Raw genomic sequence first — 26,436 nt, forward strand, 5'->3', positions numbered from 1 at the left:
CGTTTCTAACAAGCCTCCACCTGTTCACCATCTAAATGAAGAGAAAAAGGAGTAACCTGAGAGAAATGAGTTTTGCTCATACTCTAAAAGTGGGAGAACAGCATTAGCAGTACTAAAAGAATAGTTAAACCTGCTCCACCGCCATGCCATAGCGACCACCATTGCCCCCTGCCCCACCGCTGCCACATGCCCCCTGCCCCACCGCTGCCGCAGCCCCTGGAGACTGGCTGTATAATTAAGCCACAAACTTCTATGAGTAAACATATTCCTCAGCTCTGTGGTGTTCTTGGTCACACATTTATGGAGTTTCTGAAGGACAGTGGAATTTGCTGCCAGGCACAGCATGACCTCTTTGCAGAGAAGTGAGCTGTGGAAACTCATTACTACTCCACCAAGAAACCCCATAAGAGGGTAGGCTGGACACAAAAGTATTGAATTGAAACCAGCAGAGCATTTTACAAGATTTCTGACCTGGATGGGTAAACCTCAGTGTGCTTCTTTTTATTGCCTCAGTATTACTGGATTGCAGAATCACTGCTTCTTGGTAGGAGGTTCATTTCATTTCCTGTTGCTCCCAACTTCACTCAAAGCACTGAGAATTTCAAGTGGAGTTTGTTGAAGTAGACTTCAGTTTTTTTACATCATTTCTGTATTCAATTTTTTTAATTTTTTCATAACCCTATTGAGTGTTTTTTAACTAAATTAACGTGGCTCAAATGAATGCCCAACTCCTGTGGAAATCACATACGAAAACAGATTTCTTATTACACACAATCCAACCAGCACAACCTTTAGCAAATTTATAGAGGAACTTAAGAAGTATGGCGTTTTACAACAGTAAGAGTATGTGAAGCAACTTATGACTCTGCTCTTGTGGAGAAAGAAGGCATCCATGTTCTTGATTGGCCTTTTGATGATGGTGCGCCACCTACCAACCAGATTGTTGATGACTGGTTAAGTATTGTAAAAATTAAGTTCCATGAAGAACTTTGGTTGCTGCATTGCTCTTCATTGTGTTGCCAGTCTTGGGAGAGCTCCAGTGCTTGTTGCCCTAGAATTGATTGAACGTGGAATGAAATATGAATATGCAGTACAGTTCATAAGACAAAAGTGGCATGGAGCTTTTAACAGTAAGCAAATTCTGCATTTGGAGAAGTATCATCCTACAATGCAGCTGTGCTTCAAAGACTCCAGTGATCACAGAAACAACTGTTGCATTCAGTAAAACTGGGATGCCTGATGCTATTGCCTTGGAAGGGGAGCTTGAAAGAGGAAGGACCTAATTTGTCATACCTATTATCCAACATGTTGGTGAATAAGTCCAGTGAAGCTTCCATAAGAGACTGAAAAGCAGTTTTACCATGCTAGTTTTACAGAATTTCATCCTCTATGTTTGGGTTAGAATCAGCCTATTTGGACATTTAGCAAAAGATTCTAAATCTTAATTACCAGCTTTGCTGGGACTGGTAGCTGTAGCAAGAGCAGGGAATCAAAACATTTTAACTTTACAAACAAAACTCCATTGAGATTCTGATAGAGTGCATTAACTGTATAAAAAAATTAGGGAGAAATGAAAACAATATAATATTTAGTCTTCCCAACCCAGAACAGATCATATCTCTCCATTTCCTCAGTCCTCACCCAAACACCTGACCTGCTGTCTTTCAGAAGTAACCGCTGTATTTGCCTGTATGATGTGACCATCCTTGTTTATTAATCACCATGCCCCATCTGAGCTACTCTCTAAATCATATCCTTCCTTCAAGGTCCAATTCAAGTCCCTACTCTCTTTGATTATGACTAGATATATCGAAATATAATGATATACCTAGATAATGTTCCCAGTTCCTGTTGCACGAACTCATCAGTTTTGACAGTGAAGGTAGTGTTGAAACTTGAAATGCAATGCATGAGGGGGCTTTCCCTGGGGAAGACTGGCTGGCTAATATAAAGACACATCCCCAGGTGATATTATGTAGGTGAAATCTTAATTTCATACTCTGGTGGAAACACCCAGAACTCATTGTTACTTTAGGATCCCCAAAGGTGACTGGTTTCTCAAGAAAACACGTTATCAAAACTTACATGCAGTGTTTTAACCAAAGTGCCCACTTGTTAATTTTTTTCAACAGGACCAGACATTTGCATCCTCTGACCACCTGTAGTTGGTTTTTAAATAAAGCAACATTTATAGATAATCAGAAGGTTACTTTGTGAATCTAGAATCAAACAAGAAGGAATTCATGCATCATTTTAATATTAATAGCACCTATCAAGAAGGGCTGGCTAAATAATGGTACAGCTTCACAACAGAAGTATTATTTAAATGTGTAAATGCTAACATGAAATACCATAACAATATGAATAGTATAATCTCAATTTCATTTTTAAAAATTACAGAATGCAATAACCATTATTCCAGCTCAGGGTACCTGTGCTTGTTCAGCTCAACTGTAGATTTGGGACAACAGCACCTAATTAGGTTTCCAGGTACACCCTCCCTCACCTTTGGCGTTTACAGGCCTCCCAGGAGAATCCACATGGATAGCGATCAGTCGTCCTTCCCCATGGAGAGCCAAGAGTGATAAGATGGATCATTGAATGTCAAAGAATCTATGTCATGCCATATTCCCATGGCAAGCAAGGTCTTAATTTCAGGAAAATAACATGAAGTGCCATGTTAAATAAATATTGTTAATTTGAAGTTTATTTGACTTTGTACCTTTGTTTATATTTCATTTGTAAATATGTCTTAGTTTGTATAGCTATGGAAATATAAGTCATTTATAGTGTTTATGTTCATACATTTAAAGTAACATATTAATTTAATCACTAAGCGGTCCATGAGAATTTTACTATCCTTTAAAAGGAGTATGTATATTACTCAAGTTTGTATATTTATTACTTAATTGTATATGCATGTCTTGTGTGGTTCTTGTTTATTTCTTATATCTGATCTTTTTATTCCCTAGCTGTTAAATTATTCCAAGATCAAGATGGGAGAATTGATATGACTATAACTGACCAGTCTGTCAATTTAAACATTGATTGACTGTACCAAACTATATACACGCATCAAGATCTTACCCACATTCATTCTGATATCTTCAGATATGAATTTTTGGCTCCTGAAGGTATGTAGCCAAATGCAGGTAAAAGGAGCACTTGTATCAGCAGTATATGGCCAGGAACCGTGAGTGGTTGGAATCTTATCAGTACACGTTGCCCTGATGACTGACCCAGGTAGAAGCAGCCTTGTGAAGTCACCACGTGACACATCTGGCACTCACCCAGCTCCTCTCTGCTCACTGTCATCATCTCAGGATACACTGTGACCCTAGCTGTACACACACTAACATGGTGTGAATTCAAGCCCATGTGTTTCCTCTTGCAGGTAGCTCATTTGCATTTGAAGCTTGACTTTTATTCAGGGATAACAATGGTGTTTCCTGTTGAGGAAGACAGGTGATCTTATTTGGGGCAGGTGGGAGGGGGGAGTTCAGGGGTTTCCTGACACCCCTTTCCTGTTCTTTCTCCCAAGCATGTATCTGGTTGGTAATATTTACTCTTCATAACAGAATAAGTCGTTATACCTTACCGAACTATGAGTAACAATTTATGCATCATCCTGGAAGCTGGGTTAGTTTGCAGTTTGTAATTGAACAAGTCTTGACCAGTAATTGAATGCCAGGGTGATACGGATTTGAAAAGTTTAGAGATAAGGATATTTCACTTGAGTACCTCCAAAACATGGAGTGAATTCTGACACTGCATTGACATTTCAAATTTTCAATTAACCTTACAATCCAGTTCCCTTTCCATGGGTTCTCTTTTCTTACTGGTACTTGTTTTTATTAATCTAATAATTATGTGTGTGAACACTTACAACTGAGCAACCACCAAGCCTAATTAGATCATCTTGCTTGGAATGTGACCTTAACATTTAGAATAACAGCAAAAGATAGGTGTGGCTTCAAGCTGTTAAATGCTACAATGTCTGAAGTACTGAACATCTTGTTTTGTATTTTTTTTTCCCTTTTGGTAAAGACTGTCCTTTTAAAGTGAATACTGATCAATTTGTCAGTTTGTGCTAAAAGCTTAAAATATAAGCCATACCCAATGATCCAGCAATACCAGGTCTAGTTATGAATTCAAAGGAAAATAAACCCAAATAATTGTTTAAATATAACTGTATGAAAATGTTTATAATAGCATTATTATAATTTTTAAATTTTAGAATCAACCTAAATGAGTTATATGTCCATAATATAGAATACTGTATAGCCATTAAAATTGGGAACTAAAGCTATTTTTCTTAACATTGAAATATGCTTACCATGTATTGCTGAATAGGATAAGCAGATTACTGGAATAGATGCATAGCAGCCATTTTTATAAGAAATATAAAACATTTAAACCCAACATACTGCCAGGTTAAGACTCACACAAGTTGACTCCACTTGAAATCTCCACTTCCACATCTCCCACTCACTCTATTTTTCTAAATCAAATATTTGACTTATCAAGTATTTTCATATAAATAAATATGAAGTGGTTTAAAACGTAAAGTGAGTAGCAAGCACAAACTTAGCTGTTTAAGGAGAGGGCAGCATTGGCACTGCTACAAGACATCCTTGCACTCACAGAAGAGAAGCTGAATAGAGTTTCTGGATCCTCTTTTGGCTTTAGCTTCCAAGGAAGTCCCTGCTGAGGCCAGGGATCTTTCTTGGGGAGCCTTCTGCCCATAGCAGTTTCTGACTGTGCCGGTTTGGATGTAGTATGGCCCCAAAACGCCATTATCTTTGATGTAATCTTGTGCAGGCACATGTATTGGTGTTGATTAGGTTGGAACTTATTGGTTCATTGTTTCCATGGAGATGTGACTCAATCAATTGTGAGCAAGGCCTTTCATTGGATTATTTCTATGGAGGTGTTGCCCTACCCATTCAGGGTAGGTCTTTATTGGATCACTGGAGTACTTTAAAAAAGAGCCACACAGGCACAGACACAGAGCAGCTGTGAGTGACATTTTGAAGAGGAACTGCAGCTAAGAGAGGACAAAGTGCCCCAAGAGCAACATTTTGGAGAACACCATTTTGAAACGCAATCTGGGAGCAAGCAGACGCCAGTCACGTGCCTTCCCAGCTAACAGAGATTTTCCTGATGCCAATGGCCTTTCTCCAGTGAAGGTACCCTATTGTTGATGCCTTACCTTGGACATTTTATGGCCTTAAGACTGTAACTTTGTAACCAAATAACCCCCTTTATAAAAGCCAATCCATTTCTGATGTTTTGCATAACAGCAGCATTAGCAGACTGGAACATTGACCCAGATACCAAACCTCCTGAAACAAAAGCTGGGACCTCGAAGATAACTTACACTGTCCCTATAGTCTCCGCATCCACCCATTGCTTTCCGCCAGACGAGAACCATCATCTCCAATCACATAGCCATCGTTCCTTTGTTTTCCTTTTTACGTAGTGTTCTGGTTTGCTAATGCTGCTGAAATGCAAAACACCAGAAATGGATTGGCTTTTATAAAAGGGGGGTTTATTTAGTTACACAGTTACAGTATTAAGGCCATAAAATGTCCAAGGTAATGCATCAACAGTCAGGTACCTTCACTGGAAGATGGCCAATGGTGTCCGGAAAACCTCTGTTAGCTGGGAAGGCACGTGGCCAGCATCTGCTGCAAGTTCTGGTTTCAAAATGGCTTTCCCCCAGGATGTTCCTCTCTAGGCTTCGGCTCCTCAAAAATGTCACTCTTAGTTACTCTTGGGGTGTTTGTCCTCTCTTAGCTTCTCTGAAGCAAAAGTCTGCTTTCAACAGCCATCTTCAAACTGTCTCTCATCTGCAGCTACTATCTTGTCTTCTGTGCATTCTTCAAAGTATCCCTCTTGGCTGTAGCTCCTCTTCAAAATGTCACTCTCAGCTGCACTGAGTTCCTTCTGTCTGTCAGCTCATTTATATGGCTCCAGTGATTTAATTTAGATGCACCCTGAATGGGTGGGGTAACACTTCCATGGAAATTATCCAGTCAGAGTCACCACCCATAGTTGGGTGGGGCACATCACCATGGAAACACTCAAAGAATTACAACTAATCAACACTGATACCTCTGCCCACACAAGATTACATCAAAGATAATGGCGTTTTGGGGGACATAATACATTCAAACTGGCACACATAGTTTTACCACATCTAGATGCAGCCCAAGAAAGCATATATTTTATTTATTTTTAACTTTGTACTTTTAAAAATTGATACCTAATTTTCCTGTTAACAAAACAAGAAGTTTAGTATGATTTCACGTCCCTGGCTGCCCCTTCCTTTTCCTTCCCTCACCCCCTCCCCTTTAGATTGATATAACCTAGACATTTAATTCTGGGTTATATAGATATATTTTCTTTTTTTCTTTGCTCTCAACTTTTGGTCAAGCAACAACAAGCAGTATTTGATCTCTTTTATTTCACACACCTCATACAGCATAAAAACTCCTCTGTTGTCGCTCTTCTTATTCAAGTAATTCATTCTGAACTTGTCTTCCTTGTGGGAGTTTTGTACGGCACAGCTTCTGAGATCTTATATACAGAAAGCCTTTGTATTGTGCAGCCCCCATGTGCACAAATTTCAGTTCCCACACTTTAAATAACACCAACCCCCCAACAACAATGGTTCAAATTCAGTTACCACAGTGTAGTGGTTGTAACTGCATAAAGTACAAACTTTGCTGCTAGCTCATTAGTCCACAAGTCACCACATGGATAACAGGTGCACATCATGAGGAGTGGCCAATCACATCCCTTCATTCAAAGTCTGTCCATGATTCATCACTGTGGATCTGTTATTCAGACCACGCAGAGAGCGAAGCAAGTGGTTGTGTTGCCCCTTCACCTCCCTGTGATAACTCATGTGACGTTTTACAAAAATGGATAATCAAAAGAGAGAATTGGCTAACAGATGAAATTGCAACAAAAATTCTCAGTCTTTCTAATGTTTTAAATTACAGTGTACTAAATAAATATTAGTTGTACTATTTTTTTTTTTCATTTCCCTACACATTTGTAACCAGCAGTAAGGGGGTTTTTAATGTTTTGACAAAATTTTTAAAGGTCATGGGACAATCATTTTTTTCCCATTAATATTGAGATTGCATTGTATGGTTTCAGCACGATCATTTCTGCAGTCCCCCACTACCACGCAAAGTGAGAATTGCCAGTACTCGAGGACATATTTATCATGCCCACATGCCTTAATAACAGTTTGCCAGGTATAAAATTCTGGATTCTAAGTTTTCTTTCTTTAACACTTTTCAAACACTACTCCATCATCTTATTGCATCCACAATTGCTGTTGAAAAATCTAATCTGATGACTGCCCAATATTTCCTCCATTGTATTTGATCACTCTTCCTCTCTGAAAGCTTTTTGAATTTTTGTTTTGCTTGTTATAGTCTTGAATTTCCCCAAAACATGTTCAGGTGTGGGTTTTTGCTTACCTCTCCTCTTTAACACTCCTTTTTTTTTTTTTTTTAAATTTCAAAAATATATCTTTTTCTTCAAGTACTTCCACCTTTTTATTTTTCTCTCTTTCTGGGGACGCTTATTATCCAGATGTTAACACATCCATTTCTATCCCTCATATCTTTTATATTTTATATTTCTTTGTTGTTTCCCACTTCCTTTTGGGAAAATCCCTGAGGCTGGTCCTCCTCATTCCAAATTTGTTCCTCAGCCTATCCATTCTGCAGTTTCAGCTATTTTTCATACCTAATATTTCTCCTAAGTTCTTTTTTTACATTTTCTTGTTCTTGTTTCATGTTATCGATACCTTCCCTTATTGCTGTTAGTATGTTTATTTTGCTTTTTTAAAATTATTGGTGCATTTGCTCTAATATCACCTCTTGTTGGAATTTATAATCCAGTATATTGTCTTCCTTTTGAAATAGTTGTTCTTTTCAAATGTCTTGTTATTTTGGCCCACAGGCTTATTTCCCCCTGGTACATGTCAAGCGATGCACTGGAGGGAAGGCCAGATCGTATCAGCTCCTGGTTTATGATTCATGAGGCCTTGATTGGAGATCCCAATCACCAAAACATCTAAGTCCATCACACTTAACTTTCAAATCAGTTCACAGGTCGGGGCTTCACCCTTTGCCTCCCAGGGAGAAGCAGCATTGGGAGGAACTATGTACAAAATTGTAACTCCCCAGTCCTGGCGTGTGGAAAGGTTATGGTGGGAAAGTGACTGCCCCAAGTTGGTCAGTCCCACTTATTCCCTCAACTGCTTATAAGCACGAGGCTTCGGCACTACCCTGATTTTACTCCAGAAGACATTTGGGCAAGCACTCTGAGTCACCGCAGGTACAGGACAACAAGCCCTGAGAGAAGCAAGAAAAGAATTCCTGATTTCTTTCCCTGCTTTATCCTCCCACAGCAGTGCCTGGTCGCTTCCTGCCCCAGGCTGAAGTCCCCACCCCGACACACCCATCAGTTCAACACAGCCTCCCACCCACCACAAGGCCTTCTTGGAGCTTTCTCCGTTTCTGGTTCCCCCAGGTTGTGCTTGGTGGGGGCATCCAGAAGTAAGCCTAGTTCAGTATATTGGCAGGAGCCAGAGCAGAACCTGTAGCCCACCAGATCTGTGCTCTCGTTTCTCCAGCTGCCCTCCATCCTCCAAAGTTCTCATTCCTTTACTCCCATTACCTTTACCCCATTTGCTCTTCAGCCCCAAACACTCCACTGAGAAACTTCTGTATTCTGTATACAGAACACCCCAGCCATGATGCTGGCCTCATCTTTAACACCATAAGACACAGTCGATCAATTCCTCTCTGAAGTACTTTCTTTGGCTTCCATGACACCATCACTCTCTCCTGCTTTCTTCCTGCCTCTCACCCCTTCTTTTCAGGGTCATCTGCTTTCTTTCTCCATCTCCACCCACCCCCCTAAATGTTAAAGGAGGCTCAGCCCTTAATGAGCCATAGAGGGTAGACAGAGAAGAAGGACCATCCAAACTGTTTTCTTCATAGAAACCAGAGTGATCTTTTGAAAACATGACTTGAATAATGTCACTTCCTAGTTAAAAACCCTTCAATGGCTTCCTATTGCAGTTGGAACAAGTCAGGCTTGTGGCTACAGGTTTCTAAGATCCTGCATGGTCTGATTGCTCTCCCCACCTGTTCTCTGAGCTCTTTCTCACCTTAGGGCCTTCTGGTATATCTGCTGCTATTTTCCCAGAACTTACAGCAGTGCCTGGCCCTGAGAAGACATGTGTGGTCAGCTAAATAATAACCTCAAAGCTATGCAAGCCCTAATTCCCAGGACCTGTGACTGTTACCTTATATGGCAAAAGGGATTTTGCGGATGTGAAGTTAAGGATCTTGAGATGAGGAGACTATTCTAGATGACCTGGTGGGCTCTAAACGCAATCACGAGGGTCCTTAAAAGAGGGAGGCCAAAAGGTCGAAGGAGGAGGAAGGCAATGTGATGAGGGAAAAATCGTGAGAGGAGGTGATGTCATGTGGGGTGACAATGTTGAACTTTGCCTGAGACCTGAGATCCCAGAAAGCAGCAAAGGTTAAGAAATCCCCTCATCCTTTGTGTTCCATAGAACGGCTTACTGCCCCGCATGACTTAGATGGACTCATGATGCCCCTTGAGTATTTACAACCAGACTGGACACAGGCCTCCAAATTCCATTCCTTTGCCTCATAAACAATTGGTTGAACTGCTCATACCCACTGATCAATGGGAACAAAATGCCTGTTCACCACACTTTGGTTAAACTTCTCTCCTTCTCTCATGCCCCTGGACTTTAGCCCACTCTCAGCCAGAGCCCCCATACCACCCCTCTATAGGGGTCCCTCCTGGAGAATAGGCTGGATTTGGTGATCTACCATCTGATCACACCACCCTTTCAGCCCACTTTCCCTCGTCCAGTTCTTTCACTTCTCTATAAAATAAATACCCTTGTTTACTCCTCTCTATAAAGTAAAAACCCTTTTTGCCTAACCCTTGAGATGCTTGCTGATCTTACGATCAAACTGTTCAACCAATTATAATAGTCCCTTTTCCATTTGCAATAAGCCCTTCCCCTGGCGGTAATCCTTTTGCATAAAGCCTCTTCCTCCCAAGTCTGATTTGTTGTTTTATTCGATGGGGCTATGAGCCAAAGAATGTAGGCAGCTTCCAGAAGCTGGAAAAGGCAAGGAAACAGATTCTCCCCTCAGAGCCTCCAGAAGGAACCAGCCCTGTCAACACCTGACTTTAGCCCCATAAGACTCATTTCAGACTTCTGGTCTCTAGAACTGTAAGAGAATAAACCTGTGTGGTTTTCAGCTAGTAAATTTGTGGTGGTTCATTATAGCAGCTGCAAGAAACTAATACAACCTCAGCAAAGACTGCTTGAAAATTTGGATAAATTTAAAATAGTGTCATGTTTATATGTTGTGCTGGTTTGAATATATTATGTCCCCCAGAAAAAGCCATATTCTTTAATGCAGTCTTGTGGGGGCAGACGTGGAACCTACTGGTACAGTATTTCCATGGAGGTGTGGCCACGCCCATTCAGCGTGGGCCTTCATTAGTTTACTAGAGCCTTATATAAAAGCTAAGACAGAAGGAGCTCACAGCTAGCTGTAGCTGAGACAGACATTTTGAGGATGGCTGTTAGAAGCTAATGCAGATATTTTGGAGAAGGCCATTTTGAAACGCAACCTGGGAGCAAGCAGACGCCAGCCATGTGCCTTCCCAGCTAACAGAGGTTTTCTGGATGCCATAGGCCATCCTCCAGTGAAGGTACCTGACTGTCGCTGCCTTACCTTGGACACTTTATGTCCTTAAGACTGTGACTGTGTAACCAAATAAACCCCCTTTTATAAAAGCCAATCCATTTCTGGTGTTTTGCATTCTGGCAGCATTAGCAAACCAGAACATATGTATACCCAAGTACAATACCTCTGGGCCATCCCTCCCCAAAGCAGAGGTTTATTACCAATCAAAGTGTCCCCTAGTTCTTTGGGGATGTTATATCTACCACGTTAGTGAAAAGTCATGAAGGGAGAAATGGCTCAGACCTGGCCTAACTACAAAAAGTTGTCTCCGTTTCTGAGTCTGATCAGTGTGTCTCGGTGGGTGGGATGAAACAGATTCCATGCTACTGTATTAACCATGTTTTCTAGGTTCTGTAAATTGGGCCCTCTGACATCTTCCTCCTGCAGGTGGGGTGACCGTCCCTGTCCTCAGTCCCTTGGCAGATGCCATGTTGCCAGAAGGGGACACCCCTCCCCCAGGCCCTTCAGCTCCTCAGAAACCCCTTGGGATCAACTGAGTGGACATTAGTGGGGGTTTGTACACTGCATGGATGGCCCAGCCACCATCATCAGTGATGGTGCTCAGTGGATTGTTGCTGCTTTCCATCCCTTGACCAGATGTCCCTGAGAAAGTGTGGGACCCTTTCAGTACAATGGGTCAGACTTCAGGCAGTCCTCATAGCGCTGTTGCCCTGGCCAAAAACTGGCCCCATAGCCACAGTTTACAACTCTTGGGTCATTGCCTAACTTTGGGAATCTCTTGATTCACAGATAATCACAGAATCAATCAAGCAACAGCTATCTCTACATATTCTAAGGCCACAATACAAGGTCTCACCAAGACACATCTCATTCCCTTAGGAGTTCCAGACATTACTAAGAATGACCAAGGCATGTTTCACTTCTCAAGGTGGACAGCACTAGGCTCTTGAACAAGGCATTCAGTGGAACTTTCATCTCCTGATAGGCCCCAACAGACCAGCCTGACTGAGAGACAATTCCTTTTTAAACTCCAGTCTGGCAAGTGGCCCCCAAATGGGTCTCTCTGTTCTTCCATAAGCTTTAATTTTGTTAAATTCTAGAGCTTTGGGCCTTAAGATGTCACACAATAACTTCCTTAAGCCCCCATGCCTCCTCTTGCTAACAGACAAGGATGAATTAAAGGCTTTCATGCCCATGATGATTTCATTTCCATTCTCACCAGCTCCACAGCCTCTCCTTTCCATTTCTAATTTCTGATCATTCTACAGTCCCCTAAGGGCTGGCAGCCAGATCAAGGGTGGATTCTATCTTATCACCAAATATCACAGATTCTACCAAGGGACCCACCCATACCCTACTGTGGGACCCACAAGGAGAGGCTGCCTCTGCCTTTCCTGCTCCTAGAGCATTGTCAGATTTCTCTGGATATAAAGGCTGGCTGGGAAATCCTAATTCCCCTCTGACCCCTTACAGGAAATAGCATAGCCAGAGTCAACACCAAGACCACTGTGGACCACCAGAAGAGATGATAAATTACACCTCGTGAGGCCAGACATATCTGAAAATGACCAGAGGAAACTTTCCAATGTTACCAATAGATCCTCCCAACCATGCCCAGATAGGCTGAGATGGCCAAGGCCCACTCACACCAAGACCACCCCACCCCCCACTGGTAAGGGTCCAACTTCCCGGAAGTGGGGTTGCCGGGTCAAAAACACATTTTTCAAATGCAGTAGTTTACCCTTATGCTGACTGGTAGTCTGTTTCTCTTTACTCTGGGTGTTTGGGTTTATCTTTGATCTCCATCACCCAACCTCACTTCCCAAGAGTGCCTACAGAAGCCAATCAATCAAACCTGTTCCCCAAACGATGACATCTTTCAAGATCTGGGCTATCTAACACCACTACTTGGTTTTCTCCGGCCCATACTAGATGGCTGTCCTGAGGGCCTACACACAACAGCACACAAAAGGCCAAGTCATTATGGCTGAAAAGACTTGAGCCAAGGGGACTTCTGCTCATTTTTAACAGCCTGCCCTCAAATTTATCCAGGGACCTAACTATTTGCAGCTGAGCTCTGGTTGTTAGCCACCAGGATTTACACTCTGCCTCAATCTCACTGACATTTCAGTGGACTTCTGGTAAACAAGCTATGTGGTCTTGTTCCAGAAACATGGCCCAACATGGCATGCCCTTTGCTCACTGTGCCCCAGACAATCCCCAAAAGCTAACAGAGATATAAAACCTGGTTCCTGGGCACAGAGATGCAAAGAGTTACTCCAGTTTGCCCAAAGTCACTTTAAAAATGTAGATTCTAGCACTAAGCCCCAAAGAGCCGAAGTGGACAGCCACTTGGGAAGGATATCCTGGGCCCTGAAAATGACATCACCTCAGATGATACTGCTGCAGCTCACTAATTAAGTTTTAGAGAGACTACCCCCAAAGATTCCCCAGATTCTCCTTCCCCCCGCCGTGGCCTGTGTGATGGTCAGCCCTCTCCACAGGGAACTGAGAGTGTAATCAATCTTTCAAACTCCTGTTCTCTCTTGTGATCTGCGTCTAGCCTCAAGCCTCACATAAGGTGTTATAAACAAAAGATCTATTCCTTTCAGTTTTCTCCTTTCTCTTTTTACTCTCTGCCCCCAACCCAAACTCCTTGGTTCTCCTCTAATTACAAAATAAAAGCCCTAGCGTATCAATGGATGCAAACCAATACTCCTGGGGTTTGGGGTGAGGCAATTGCCATCCGCAAATGGCCAAAATAAATAAACAATGAATAAAACTATTAAAAAAAAAAATCTAAATCAGATATAATCTTTTCTTTTAGAATGACAATGGAATTTTTGCCAAGAGCTGGGTGAAAGCATGAGATTGTTGCAGCACAGAGGCTGAATACAGTTCGGGGTGATGGAAGTTAGTTGCAAATCCAAATGAGGCAACCAAAATTGGTGCTAAAAGGCAGGAACGTTTCTATGCCCATTTTCTAGCTTGTTTTCTAACCTTGTTTCACTACTTAGAAACCCACTAATAGTTTCCTATGGCTGGAGCAAAAGAGGGGAGAGGTAATGCCACATGGGACAGTGCCCCTTGGCAGAGGCCAGTTCTGAATGAACTTGGACGTCAAGCAAATGAGTTTGAACTCTGGCAATGAGGAGTCAATGAAATGTTTTCAGCTGGAGAATAACTGGATCTGGCTACATCTTTGAAAACTCACTAGGGCAGCCCTTTGGTAGTTGGTTTAGAGGCTGTGGTAGTTTGAAGTTTTGTGTACCCCAGATAACCATGTTCTTAAATTTAATCCACTCCTGTGGTTGCTAACCCATTGTAAGTCAGACCTTTTGATGAGACTACTTCAGTTAAGGTGTTACCCACTTCAACCAGGATGGGTCTTTAATAGTGTTAAGACTACTGGATAATGGAGTCTTTTATAAATTGAATGAATACAGAGAGAAAAAGCCCAGAAGCAAGAAGCTGAAATCGGTGAAACCAGAAGAAAAGGGAGAGACCAGCAGACACCACCATGTGCCTTGCCATGTGGCAGAGGAGCCAAGGATCGCTGGTGGCTGGTCTTCGGGAAGAAAGCATAACCTTAATGATGCCTCGGTTTGGACATTTTCACCACCTCAAAACTGTAATCTAATACATCTCCATTGTTTAAACCCAACCTATTTCATGGTGTCTGCTTTAAGCCAGCCTCGTAAACTAAAACAGAGGTCAAAGGCTAAAGCCAGGGAGATTGGATAGAAGATGATTACCAGGTGCAAGAATATGTCCTTGTCTGTCTATACTTTCTGTCAGAGAGACAGAGAGAGAGAGAGAAAGGAGGGAGGGGTCTGACTGTAGGTTCAGAATGTTAGTTCTGGCTAATCAACTGGTTTATTGTAATAAAACAGAGTAGAATATTTACTTTGGGATTTACCCAGAATGGTCTCTACTTCCTGTTTTGTTTTGTTTTTTATCCTCTATTGCAAAATGGGTTAATCACAAGATAGGTGATGGGTGAGAGGGCAGAGACGACCAGAGCACATTTCCAACGTCCTCTCCCCTTTAGGGAGAACAGCAATTGCAGGTGCTTCTTACTGTGGAAAAAGGAGGAAGCGAAGGGTGTCTGAGAAAGTGTAGCCACCTTATCTACACAGCACACATCTGTACCTGTTTTGATAAAGGAAACGTTAGACCTTTCCTATACTTACAAAATGAAAAGTTTCTATGACTAGTGACAGATGCAGCAACAGGGCTCACTCCTATAACGAGGCTGACGTTTGCAGGGAGTTGGCATGGGTAACGACATTATAAATTTGTTTCCTGTTTGGGTTCTCACAGGTCCAAGAGTCAGCCCCCCAAAGAGGTGACTCACCGCATGATACCTTGGAGAGCTCCTGAAGGCACACAGTCTCTGAAGACGGAAAATCCACCGAGTTATTTTTCTTTCTTTGCTTTGCTGCATAAAAAGAATGGATTGCAAGTATTTTCCCTCACTCCAAGGGGATGGAATGAGTAAGGACCACATGGATAGATGAAAGTTGTTGTCAGGGTTCTAGTTTCCATGTTCAGTGATTGTTTCAAGGGTGTTTACAATACTATTATTGCTGTTATTGTTATTATTAATAGCTACCCAGGTAGCAGTCCTTGCCTAGACCCCTGATGAGAGTATTTCATGGACCAAGGATTATGATCAATCTATTTCTGTGTTCCAAAAGAGAATGAAAATAAAAGAAAGGAAAAATCTCTCCCTACCATAAATAGGAAGGAACCTAGGGGGTTCTTTGGGGTGCTGGCTAGGGTGGAACAAGAAAAGGGGGAGTTACCGGATGACAGCCAGAAGCCTAGAAACTTGTTTTCCCAGGAATTCTTCTAGGCTTTTCCATGTTACTACTTCAGTTATTTCTCCCTTATTTGAGTATGGAACAACTTAAAGTAATTTTTTATTCCTCTTTGTAATCTATATTGGATTAACTTTAATAGCATATAATAGAAAACACAGGATAACAATAATTTTTTTCTTACCCTCTCATGTTGAAGTCTTGAGATAGACAAAGTGGCTCCACGGTGATCAGGGTCCAGGATCCTTCCATCTGTTTGTTTTGCATCTTTCACTTGAGCTTTCCATTTGCAAAATCCTTTTTGGTTCAAGACGGCTGCAAGAAAGCCCCTTTGAGGGAGTGGGGGAAAATGTAGAAATATTAAACTTACCCACCTGGGGAATTACTGATATTCTCACAATCACTGGGGACTACCATTGTAGTAGGCCAAGTCCTCGATCTTGGGGCTTGCCCTTATGAAGTGTGTTACTGCAAAGGAGAGGCTAAGCCTACTTATAATTGTGCCTAAGAGTCACCCCCAGAGAACCTCTTTTGTTGCTCAGATGTGGCCTCTTTCTCTAAGCCAACTCTGCAGGTAAACTCACTGCCCTCCCTCTTTACATGGGTGTAAATCTCCCTGTCAATGTGCGACGTGACTCCTGGGGAGGAGCCTGGACTCAACATTGTCAGATTGAGAAAGACTTCTTGTCCAAAAGGGAGAAGAGAAATGAAACAAAATAAAGTTTTAGTGGCTGGGAGATTTCAAATGGAGTCGAAAGGTCATTCTGGAGATTATTCGTATGCATTATATAGATATTCCTTTTTAGTTTTTAGTGTACTAGAATAGCTAGCAGGAAGTAACTAAAACTGTTGAACTACAATCCAGTAGCCTTGATTCTTGGAGACGATCACATAACTATATAGCTTGTACAGTGTAACCACGTGATTGTGAAAATCTTATGGCTCACAGTCCCTTTATCCAGAGCATGAACAGATGAGTAGAAAAATGGGGACAAAAATTAAATGAATATTAGGAGGGAATGGGGGATATGGAATGTTTGGGGTGTTCTTTTTTACTTTTACTTTTACTTTTATTCTTATTTATTTTATTTTTTTGTTTTTTGGAGTAATGAATGTGTTCAAGGGCTGATTGTGGTGATGAATGCACAACTATATGATGATACCAAGAACAACTGATTGTGCACTGTGGATAATTGTATGGTATGTGAATGTGATGGTTAGGTTCATGTGTCAACTTGGCCAGGTAACTGGGTCCAGGTGTCTGGTCTAACAAGCACTGGCCTAACAATTACTACAAGGACATTTGTGGCTGGTTATAAACCAGAAGTCTGGTTTATTAAATCATCAGTCAATTGACTGCACCTGTGACTGATTACATCAATGAAGGACGTGTCTTCTGTAATGAGAGAATTCAATCAGATGGATTTAATCCAATCAGTTGAAGACTTTTAAGGGGGAAAGAGAGGGAACCTTCACTTCTTCTTTGATTAGCCAGCAAAGCATTTCCTGAGGAGTTCATCGAACACCTTCATTGGAGTTGCCAGTTCACTGCCTGCCTTATGGAATTTGGACTCCCGCATCCCCACAGTTGCACAAGACTTTTATAAAATCTGATGTTTACAGATATCCCTTGCTGGTTCTGTTTCCCCAGAGAACTCTAACTAATACAATGAATATATCTCAATAAAATTGAAGGGGAAAAGAAAAGAAAAAAAATAAAAGAACTAAGATTTACATTGAAAAAAAAAGAAGATGACTGCAGGAGTAACAGCCCTCATTGTATTCCAGGCAGTGGGATGTGCTATTCCAGAAAACTCATCAACTTCTTTGGATTACATGTCATTCACCATCTTTGGAGGAGTGGTTTGGAAATGTTTTTCATCTGGGTACGTTGTCCTGGGATCTATTATCAGGGAAGAAAAGGAATATTATTTATTGGATTAGTACATAGCAGTCCCCTGCCATATGCTTGACACACAAAAAACACCTCAACATTAAAAAAGACATTTATTAATCAATGAAAATTTCCCATCTCTTATGAAAGACATAAAATTATGGATCCAAGAAGCACAGCATACCCCAAACAGAATAGATCTGAATAGGCCTATGCCAAGACACTTAATAATTAGATTATCAAATGTCAAAGATAAAGAAAGAATCCTGAAAGCAGCAAGAGAAAAGCAATCCATCACATTCAAAGGAAGCTTGTAAGACTATGTGCAGATTTCTCAATAGAAACCATGGAGGCAAGAAGGAAGTGGGGTGATACATTTAAGATACTGAAAGAGAAAAACCACCAACCAAGAATCCTATATCTGGCAAAACTGTCCTTCAAATATGAGGGACAGCTTAAAATATTCTCAGACAAACAAACAACGACAGAGTTTGTGACAAGTTACCTGCTCTACAGGAAACACTAAAGGGAGCACTACAGACAGATAGGAAAAGACAGGAGTAAGAGGTTTGGAACACAATTTTGGGAGATAGTAGCACAGCAATGTAAGCACACTGAACAAAGATGACAGTGAGTATGGTTGAAAGAGGAAGGTTGGGACCATGTGGGACACCAGAACAAAAGACAAAGGATAAAGACTGGGACTGTATAAATCAGGGAAACCTAGTGCTCAATGATTGTAATAAAAGGTACAAATATGTTTTTACATGATGCGGGACACTGATTACGTGCTTCAACTTGGTGGGCCTGGGCTGGGGGACCTGATCAGCCCCTGGGGAGGGTGGTGGGCACGGGTGACAGCGCCCTCCACAGCCCCCCAGGCCTGGGAAAGTGAGGCCGGAGGCAGGCCCCATTTCCTCACCCAAAATACCACTGTTAGGGGAGGCTTGCCGGAGGGAACCGCCTTTTCCCCACCCCCTTATCTTGCCCGGACACTCCCCATTGCCAGTGCAACTCCCCCACCGCCAGTGCGCATGCACCGTTACCGGAGCAACTCTCGCCCCTTTTCAATCAACCTCCGCGCCCTCTCAGAACCAATCCAAGCCTTTAACCCTTACAGCTACCCCGCCCTCTAAACCGCCCGAGATAAGCTTGTACTCTCCCCTAAAAAAACTCTCTCTCTCTCTTGGTTTCTTCACCCTAAAAGAACCGTGTCCCGCCTGTTCCTTTCTCGCCGCCCTCCATGCTTTGAACGCCCCCCGCCGGGGACCTGGCCAAGTCCCCCGCCTCGCCCTCGCCTCCGGGAAAGAGCCCCCGCCGCCGGTACCCTCCGAGCGATCCTGAGAGCCTAGGATTTAGCAACCGGCCGCCACTCCCCCCCCCCAGACGAATCAACCGCGACCGCAACTGGCGCCCAACGTGGGGCCCTGGAATTAAAAGTCCTCTCCACACAGCGGTCCAGTGAAACCACCCGCTCGCCCGGACGCCTCTCCAGCTCCCCTTCTCCTCGCCTGCAAAGTAAGGGCCGCCTCTCCCTCGCCGCCCTGCGGAGCCGCCCCTCCCTCGCCGCTCCACGTCTGGAGCCGCCTCTCCCACGCCGCTCCGCGCCCGGGCCGCTCTTCCTTTCCCGCATTAACCTGGCTTTTGCCCCCGACTACCTTTCGTCTTCTCTTCCTATGTCCCCCCATTCCTCCTAACACTCTTCCTCCAGTAGCTTTCCCTCTTCCCCTCCATTACTTTGCTGTGGTCCTCTGTGTCTTTGTTTCTTTGTTTAGCGCGGTGTGCCTCTTTGCAACCGCCCCCCCAAACTGCTCTCGCTACTAGAGGGTCCTGCCTTCTATTCTCACCGTCTCTTTCAGCCTCGCGGCCACGATTTACCTCATTTTCTTTACTCAATAATCAACCCCCCTTTTTCTTTTCTCCCTCCACTATGGGTAATCGTCTATCTGCACGACAAGCACCCCAAGTTCGCGCTCTAGCGGGTCTCCTAGACACACATCGCTGTAAAGTGTCTGTCCGGCAGCTGCAGGTATACTGGGACCTCCTGCTGCCCTTTAACCCATGGCTCACCACTTGCCATCTTTGGGACCCTGTTACTTATGATCGCCTTATTGATCAGGTCACCAACGCCATGGAACATGAGAGCAAGCGCTTCCCTCCCGGCTTGCTCCCCACCTTAATAACCGTCCGCTCCTGCCTTCAAGGCTCCCTCCCCCCTGATCGAGGCCCCATTAAATCCAAGGAGGCCCTATCAACCCAGCCAACAGATTCAGATAGCGATACTAATTCAAATCATGACTCGGACACGGAGTCCTTAGTCGAGCAGATTAACAACGCGCTCGAAGTCGCCCCCCATAAACAAAGCAATACTAAGCCTCGCCAAGATGGCGAACTTCCTCCTTCTTCTTCCATCGAGGGGAGGAAGTGCTCCGGCGATGACGTCAGCCCTAAGCTGGGCCGGAAACCGCAAGCGCTTTACCCCGCCCTTTCACAGGGCGGAGTTAGTCCACCATCTTATGCCTTAGCCACTCCCACCGCGCCGCCGTCTTGCGACGCTTGGGGCCTCCCACTTCCGCCTCCCCCTTCGGCGAGCTCCCCCTCGGAGCCGCTACCGGCAGCTGCCGCCGCTCCTCCCACCCTGCCGACTAACAACCCCTGGCTGCCTTCTACACCTCAAGGCAACCCTTGGGGCAACGCTCCCCCTACCCCCACTCCCGTGCCAAGCCCTCTGCAAGCGCGCCCTCCTTTCTCTCGTACTTTTCGCTGCTTTCCTCTTAACCTTACCCCCACACCACAGAAACCGTACGACTGGTATCCCATTGACTCAGATACTATTAAGCAGCTTCGCAGGGCCGTCAAGGAGGACGGGTTAGGTAGCCCATACGCTTCCCAAATACTGCAGGATCTCGCCATGGACTTTTGCCTCCCCCAAGACTGGGCCTCGCTTGCCCGTTCCATTCTTAACCCCGGCCAGTTTGTAGATTGGCGTGCTCACTTCCAGGCGGAAGCAGCTAAGCAAAGCGAGCAAGACGCAGCCACTGGAGTCTATCATCACCCCGAAGCCTATTTAGGCACGGGAGCGTTTATAAATGCGTCTGCTTATATTAATGTCCCTGCCACCTTCTGGACTATCCTCAGAGGCATCGCCTTACGTGCGTTTGCCAACTGCTCTGCCCGTCGACCTGACAACTTTACCAAGCTCCTCCAGGAGCCAAACGAACCTTTCGCCACCTTCGTATCCAGGGTCGAAGAAACCTGCGCTAGAAAAGTTAGCAACCCCCAAGCCCAGTTAGCTCTCACCCGGGAACTCATTCTAGAAGGGGCTAACCCCCCCTGTAAGCAAGCCCTTCTCCCCTTGCGGGAAAAAAGTCTAAATGACTGGGTTCTCGCCTGCAGCGCCTTTGACCCAGCTGCCGCGTCCCTAGCCCAGGCTGTCTCTGGCGCTGTCACTGCCGCCTTAGCCGCCACCACCAGTTGTTTTAAGTGCGGGCAGAGCGGTCATTTTGCCCGGGAGTGCCCCAATGCAGAAGTCAACCGCCCGCCTTTCATGCAGCGCAATGGGCACCCCCCTCCCACTCCCTGCCCACGCTGCCAGCGTGGCTATCACTGGGCGCGCGATTGCAAGAGCAGCCCCAGAGATCTTAGCAAGGATAGCTTAAAAAACCTCTGCTATCCTTGGTGCCCTGACGGCAGTCAGCGCCAGGGCACTGAGCAAGCTTTAAACTCCAAGCGGGGCAAGCCTCAGCCCCGCCCCTAAGAGGCAGCGTGCCGGCCGGTTCTAATAAAACTAATCATTTCACCGGCAGTAAAACGCTTCTCTGGACAGTCCCTATCACTCCAGAAAAGCCTACTCGTAAGTTAAGAATAGAGGAGCAATGGTACACAGGCACGCTCGATTCAGGGGCAGAAGTCTCTTGCATGCCCACTCAGTATGCCACCATGTGCATGGTTCTCGATGGTCCCTCGGTAGTGGGAGCCACTGGTACCTCCACCTCTCTTCAGGCCATAGGGCCCATTAAGTGGGAGGATGAAGAGGGCCACTCAGGCACCTTCCGCCCGTTATTTCTGCACACCATAGACCAAATTTTATGGGGCCGTGATATCCTCGCCGCCTCTGGGGCAGTGCTTACCACGCAGCCCCCCCAATAATGTGCGCCACTGCTCGTTTAACACCTCCAGCGCCCGTTCCTCTGCAGTGGGATACTGAGGAACCTATATGGGTAGAGCAGTGGCCCCTTCCCACGCACAAATTAGTTGCACTCCAAGCCCTTGTATACCTTACCTTAAAGTGGGCCCCTACAGGGTGCAAACTCCCTACAGTTAACTGGCTCGGCCAAGAAAGCGAGGGATCCTGCACACATCTTAATCTTACAGTGCAGCTCCCCACTGATCCCTCCTGGTTACTCAGTCAAACTTGGGGCTTCAGAATCTATGAGAAAGGAGCCAACCGAGGATCACTTATTCTCATAAAAAAGGAGGCTGTAAGCCAACCATGCCAAAATACTGCATTAAAAACCCCTCTGCCATTGGTCCCAATAAAGTCATTAACCCCCTTTTTCCACAGCTCTCCAGCCGCACCTCAGCTCCAACCAGCCGCACCTCAGCTACAAACAGCGCATCGCCAACCCCACCACCCCAACCTTTTCTGCCCCCCTCTCGCTACTCCTCTCCCCTCCTCGACCTTATCCAAGCAGCCTTCACCTCAGTAAATTACTCCAACCCCAATCTTACCTCCTCCTGTTGGCTTTGCCTCTCCACCTCCTCCTCCCTGTATGAGCCAGTTGCCTCCAACCTCTCCTTTTCAGAAAACACAGAGGACAGCCCCTCGGAATGCAATTGGAATACCTCTGCCGTCCCCCTAACCTTTCATTCAGTCTCCTTTACAGGAAAGTGCATCCGCCCTCGCTCGAGTAACTCTCCCAACCTCACAGCTTGTACCAACTACTCATCTCCCAGCAGCTCTGCCAAATTTCTTATTCCTCACAACTCCTCCCAATGGCTCTGCTCCTCTACAGGACTTACCCCCTGTCTTAACGTGCAAACCCTCAATACAACTAATGAAACTTGCCTCCTAATTGTCCTTATCCCTAGGGTCCTATACCACAGCGAGGAAGACTTCTTCCTCCACCTGGAAAGAACTGCAGTTCCTGCCACTCAGCAAAAGCGAGAACCCATCACCGTCCTCACGATTGCCTCCCTCCTAGGTCTTGCAGGCGCTGGCACCGGAATCGCTGCATTAGCCAGTCAAGGCTCCGCCCTAACTCACCTCCGGGCGGCTGTTGACGAGGACATTCGTCACCTACAAGACACTATTTCCCATCTTAAAAATTCTGTCAATTCCCTCTCTGAGGTAGTGCTCCAAAACCGCCGAGGTCTCGACCTTCTCCTCCTCAAAGAAGGAGGCCTCTGCGCCGCCCTAGGAGAAGAGTGCTGTGTATATGCCAATTCCACAGGTCTCGCCGAGGACAGCCTAAAAAAGGTCCGAGAGGGACTGGAACAACGCAAAAAAGACCGTGAAGCCACCAGCTATTGGTCCCACATCTTTACCCCCCTCCTCCCATACCTCCTCCCTCTCCTCGGCCCCCTACTAATGATTATTCTAGCTCTCACCTTAGGACCCTGCATTATCCGCAGAATTGTCCAGCTTGTAAGGAAACAAACGGATGCTATTTTTTCCTCATTCGTGCAAGTCCAGTACCAGCGACTCGCCACCTCTGACGCTCCCTACTCCGAGATGACAACCAACCCTCCGCGACCTCACCGCCACCGGTCAACCCGCCGACCGCGAGGCCCTTCTCGATCGCCTGAACATCGCACCAACCTCGAGCTCCAGCTTCTCTGAACCTCCAACTTTAAACCTCCCACCTTCGTCCATCCCGCAAGCAGCAAGGCCCCTGTCGAGCGCCCGGGCGCCACACCAACGCCGAGCTCCAGCCTCGCTGAGCCACCGTCAACCCCTTTTCCCCTCCCCGGCCTCCCCCTTCCCTCATCCCTTAGCGGACCTCTCCGGTAAGCTTCTTCCTTTAATTAGAAAAGAAGGGGGAAATGCGGGACACTGATTACGTGCTTCAACTTGGCGGGCCTGGGCTGGGGGACCTGATCAGCCCCTGGGGAGGGTGGTGGGCACGGGTGACAGCGCCCTCCACAGCCCCCCAGGCCTGGGAAAGTGAGGCCGGAGGCAGGCCCCATTTCCTCACCCAAAATACCACTGTTAGGGGAGGCTTGCCGGAGGGAACCGCCTTTTCCCCACCCCCTTATCTTGCCCGGACACTCCCCGTTGCCAGTGCAACTCCCCCACCGCCAGTGCGCATGCACCGTTACCGGAGCAACTCTCGCCCCTTTTCAATCAACCTCCGCGCCCTCTCAGAACCAATCCAAGCCTTTAACCCTTACAGCTACCCCGCCCTCTAAACCGCCCGAGATAAGCTTGTACTCTCCCCTAAAAAAACTCTCTCTCTCTCTTGGTTTCTTCACCCTAAAAGAACCGTGTCCCGCCTGTTCCTTTCTCGCCGCCCTCCATACTTTGCACGCCCCCCGCCGGGGACCTGGCCAAGTCCCCCGCCTCGCCCTCGCCTCCGGGAAAGAGCCCCCGCCGCCGGTACCCTCCGAGCGATCCTGAGAGCCTAGGATTTAGCAACCGGCCGCCACTCCCCCCCCTAGACGAGTCAACTGCGACCGCAACATGAGGTAGAACAAATGAATGTCAACATTGCAAGGTGTCAAAATAGGGTGGGATTGGGGGAAATACAATCAATGCAAAGTAGAGACTATAATTAATGGAAAAAAAGACATTTATTAATCCACACCTTTATTCTTTCCTCCACCTACCTCCGTCTTGAATGAGGGAGAGAAGCTCTTCACTCAAAATGCATCAAAGTTATTATTATGATCAGTGATCAATAGTGGCAAGAAAAAGATGTCTTTCTTATCAATGTTCTTTTCTGAAGAGTATGACAAAGCCAGGCCTATTTGCATTCTGGTCTCTGACCTGTAGGATGCTGGTGGGGGGCGGGGTGCAGTATCCTTGAAGGATGGCAGAAAGACAGAGAAAGGGACAAACCAGGCTAATTCTCTGGGGACAGTAGGGTGCCCCAATAGGAGATGTAAAGTCACATGATTTATTTTCTGCTGGTCTCCTCAGGCTTCCCAATCATCTATATACACCTGGATTCTTTGTGGCATTTTGCCTGCTCCCTGAATGATGGAGTGACATTTGTTTTATAGTTTAACCCTCGATGGGCAATCTCATTCCCTAATTTGCAGGTTCCTGGAAGTATTTGGCCGAGGGGATGAGGGTCACTTCACTGGGACCACGGAAGCATGACTTCAGTTGTCTCCGTGTAAATATCTAGACATGATTGACTCAAACTCAACCATTAACTGTTTTCATCATTTGGCTCTGCTACGATAGGGCAGCCTAATCAAAAAGAGTACTGCACTGAGGGCATAGGTATTTTATTCACAAGAAGTAGCTCAAAATTTGAGACTGGAGTGAAATCTTAGCTTTCCCAGCCCCCAAAAATTCTGGATTAAGAACAGGAACAGAATATTTAGTTTGGAGAGGAGGATGCTTTTAAAACCAACCTGTTCGAAATTCATCTGAAATTCATCCCTCACACCAGAGACCACAGGAAATGGCTTATCCTGAGATGTACTGGGTGTTTTTAAAAGAGAGTAATTCTGAGTTAGACAGATGGGCATGAGGGAGGAAGGAGAAAAGAGACTCAATGGGACCTCCTGTTTTATCTGTGTGGGAGTCTTGTGGTGTGATCCAGGATTATAAATTGTTTTCCATCTTGATGTTAAAACATCTGACTCTGGAAATCTGAGGGGCTACCTTCCTCCTTTCAGGTGGCTCTTATTCCAGCTCGTAGGTGGATTTCAATCTCCATGGTGCAGCTATTGTTCAGCCATCAGGCTTAGCTCAGCTCAGCTTCTGAACCTTTGCTAATTCTAAGGGTAAATGTTTTTGTTGCTGCTACGGTATCACTATGGTAACAGCTAAGGCAGAGGTTGGAAAACCCCAAGAAGAATCAAACTGCAAAGCACAGACCAAGGAGAACATCCGACATGTGGAGTGTAGCTAAAGCAGGAAGGGGTGGTCATGTTGCTTCGTGCTGGATGAACTGGAGAGAGAAGAGGTTGCTTTTCTTCTTGAGTTCCAATTTCTATTTCACACAAAGAAAAATGATTACCTTTGACATCCCCTTTTAAAACTTTTTATTGTAGTTACATACATACAACTCAAAATTTCCCATTTTAACCACTTTGCAGTGTACAATTCAATGGTATTGCTACCATCACCAATGTCTATGAGGCCAATTTTTTCATCACCTCAAACAGAAACTCTGCACCCATTAAGCAATAAATCCCTTTTTCCTTCCTTTAACCCCAATCCCTGGTAACCTATAATCTATTATCTGTCCCCATGAAATTTGCTTATTCTAGGTATTTCATATAAGCGAGATCATACAATAATTGTCTTTTTGTGTCTGACTTATTCCACTCAACATGATATCTTAAAGGATTGTCTATTTGTAGCAAATATCAGAACTTCATTCCTTTTTAAAGCTGAATAATATCCCATTTTTATATATGCATTTCGCTTTTCCACTCATTTGTTGATGGACACTGGGTTGCTTCCTCTTTTTGGCAATTGTGAATAATGCTGCTACAAACATCTGTTCAAGTCCTTGCTTTCAATTCTACTGGGTATATACCTAGAAGTGGGATTGGAGGGTCATATTATAATTCTACTTACAGCTATTTGAGGAACTGCAAAACTGATTTCCACAGTGACTACAACATTTTATAATACCCAATTACTTTTTTGTACAATGAGGTATGAAGAGAGTGGTGGGTTTTATGCACTTGCAAGAAAAAAAAAATAATGCAGCTTTGTATATTCTTTGAGAGGGATTAA

The 26,436-nt window shown here is 44.9% G+C and overlaps 1 protein-coding gene and 1 pseudogene across 3 annotated transcripts in view; one reads left to right on the forward strand and one right to left on the reverse strand.

The window, feature by feature from the left end:
* The window catches only part of RNF20 (ring finger protein 20), a 75,385-nt gene that overhangs the window by 36,530 nt on the left and 12,419 nt on the right, over positions 1–26,436 (reverse strand). The window contains exons 2-4 of one of the 3 annotated variants that reach the window (XM_037850689.1): positions 25,567–25,681; positions 17,355–17,522; positions 15,804–15,948 (exon numbers count right to left, since the gene is read on the reverse strand). In XM_037850689.1, the coding sequence (XP_037706617.1) occupies positions 15,804–15,886 (83 nt within the window). In that variant the 5' untranslated portion in view covers positions 15,887–15,948; positions 17,355–17,522; positions 25,567–25,681. Of the gene's footprint in view, positions 1–15,803; positions 15,949–17,354; positions 17,742–25,566; positions 25,682–26,436 lie in introns of those variants that run through there. The other 2 variants (XM_037850687.1, XM_037850688.1) reach the window with 2 other exon arrangements.
* LOC119505099 lies at positions 728–1,274 on the forward strand (annotated as a pseudogene).

The sequence above is a fragment of the Choloepus didactylus genome, chromosome 10 (genome assembly GCF_015220235.1).
Source record: "Choloepus didactylus isolate mChoDid1 chromosome 10, mChoDid1.pri, whole genome shotgun sequence".
NCBI classification, from domain to species: domain Eukaryota; kingdom Metazoa; phylum Chordata; class Mammalia; order Pilosa; family Megalonychidae; genus Choloepus; species Choloepus didactylus.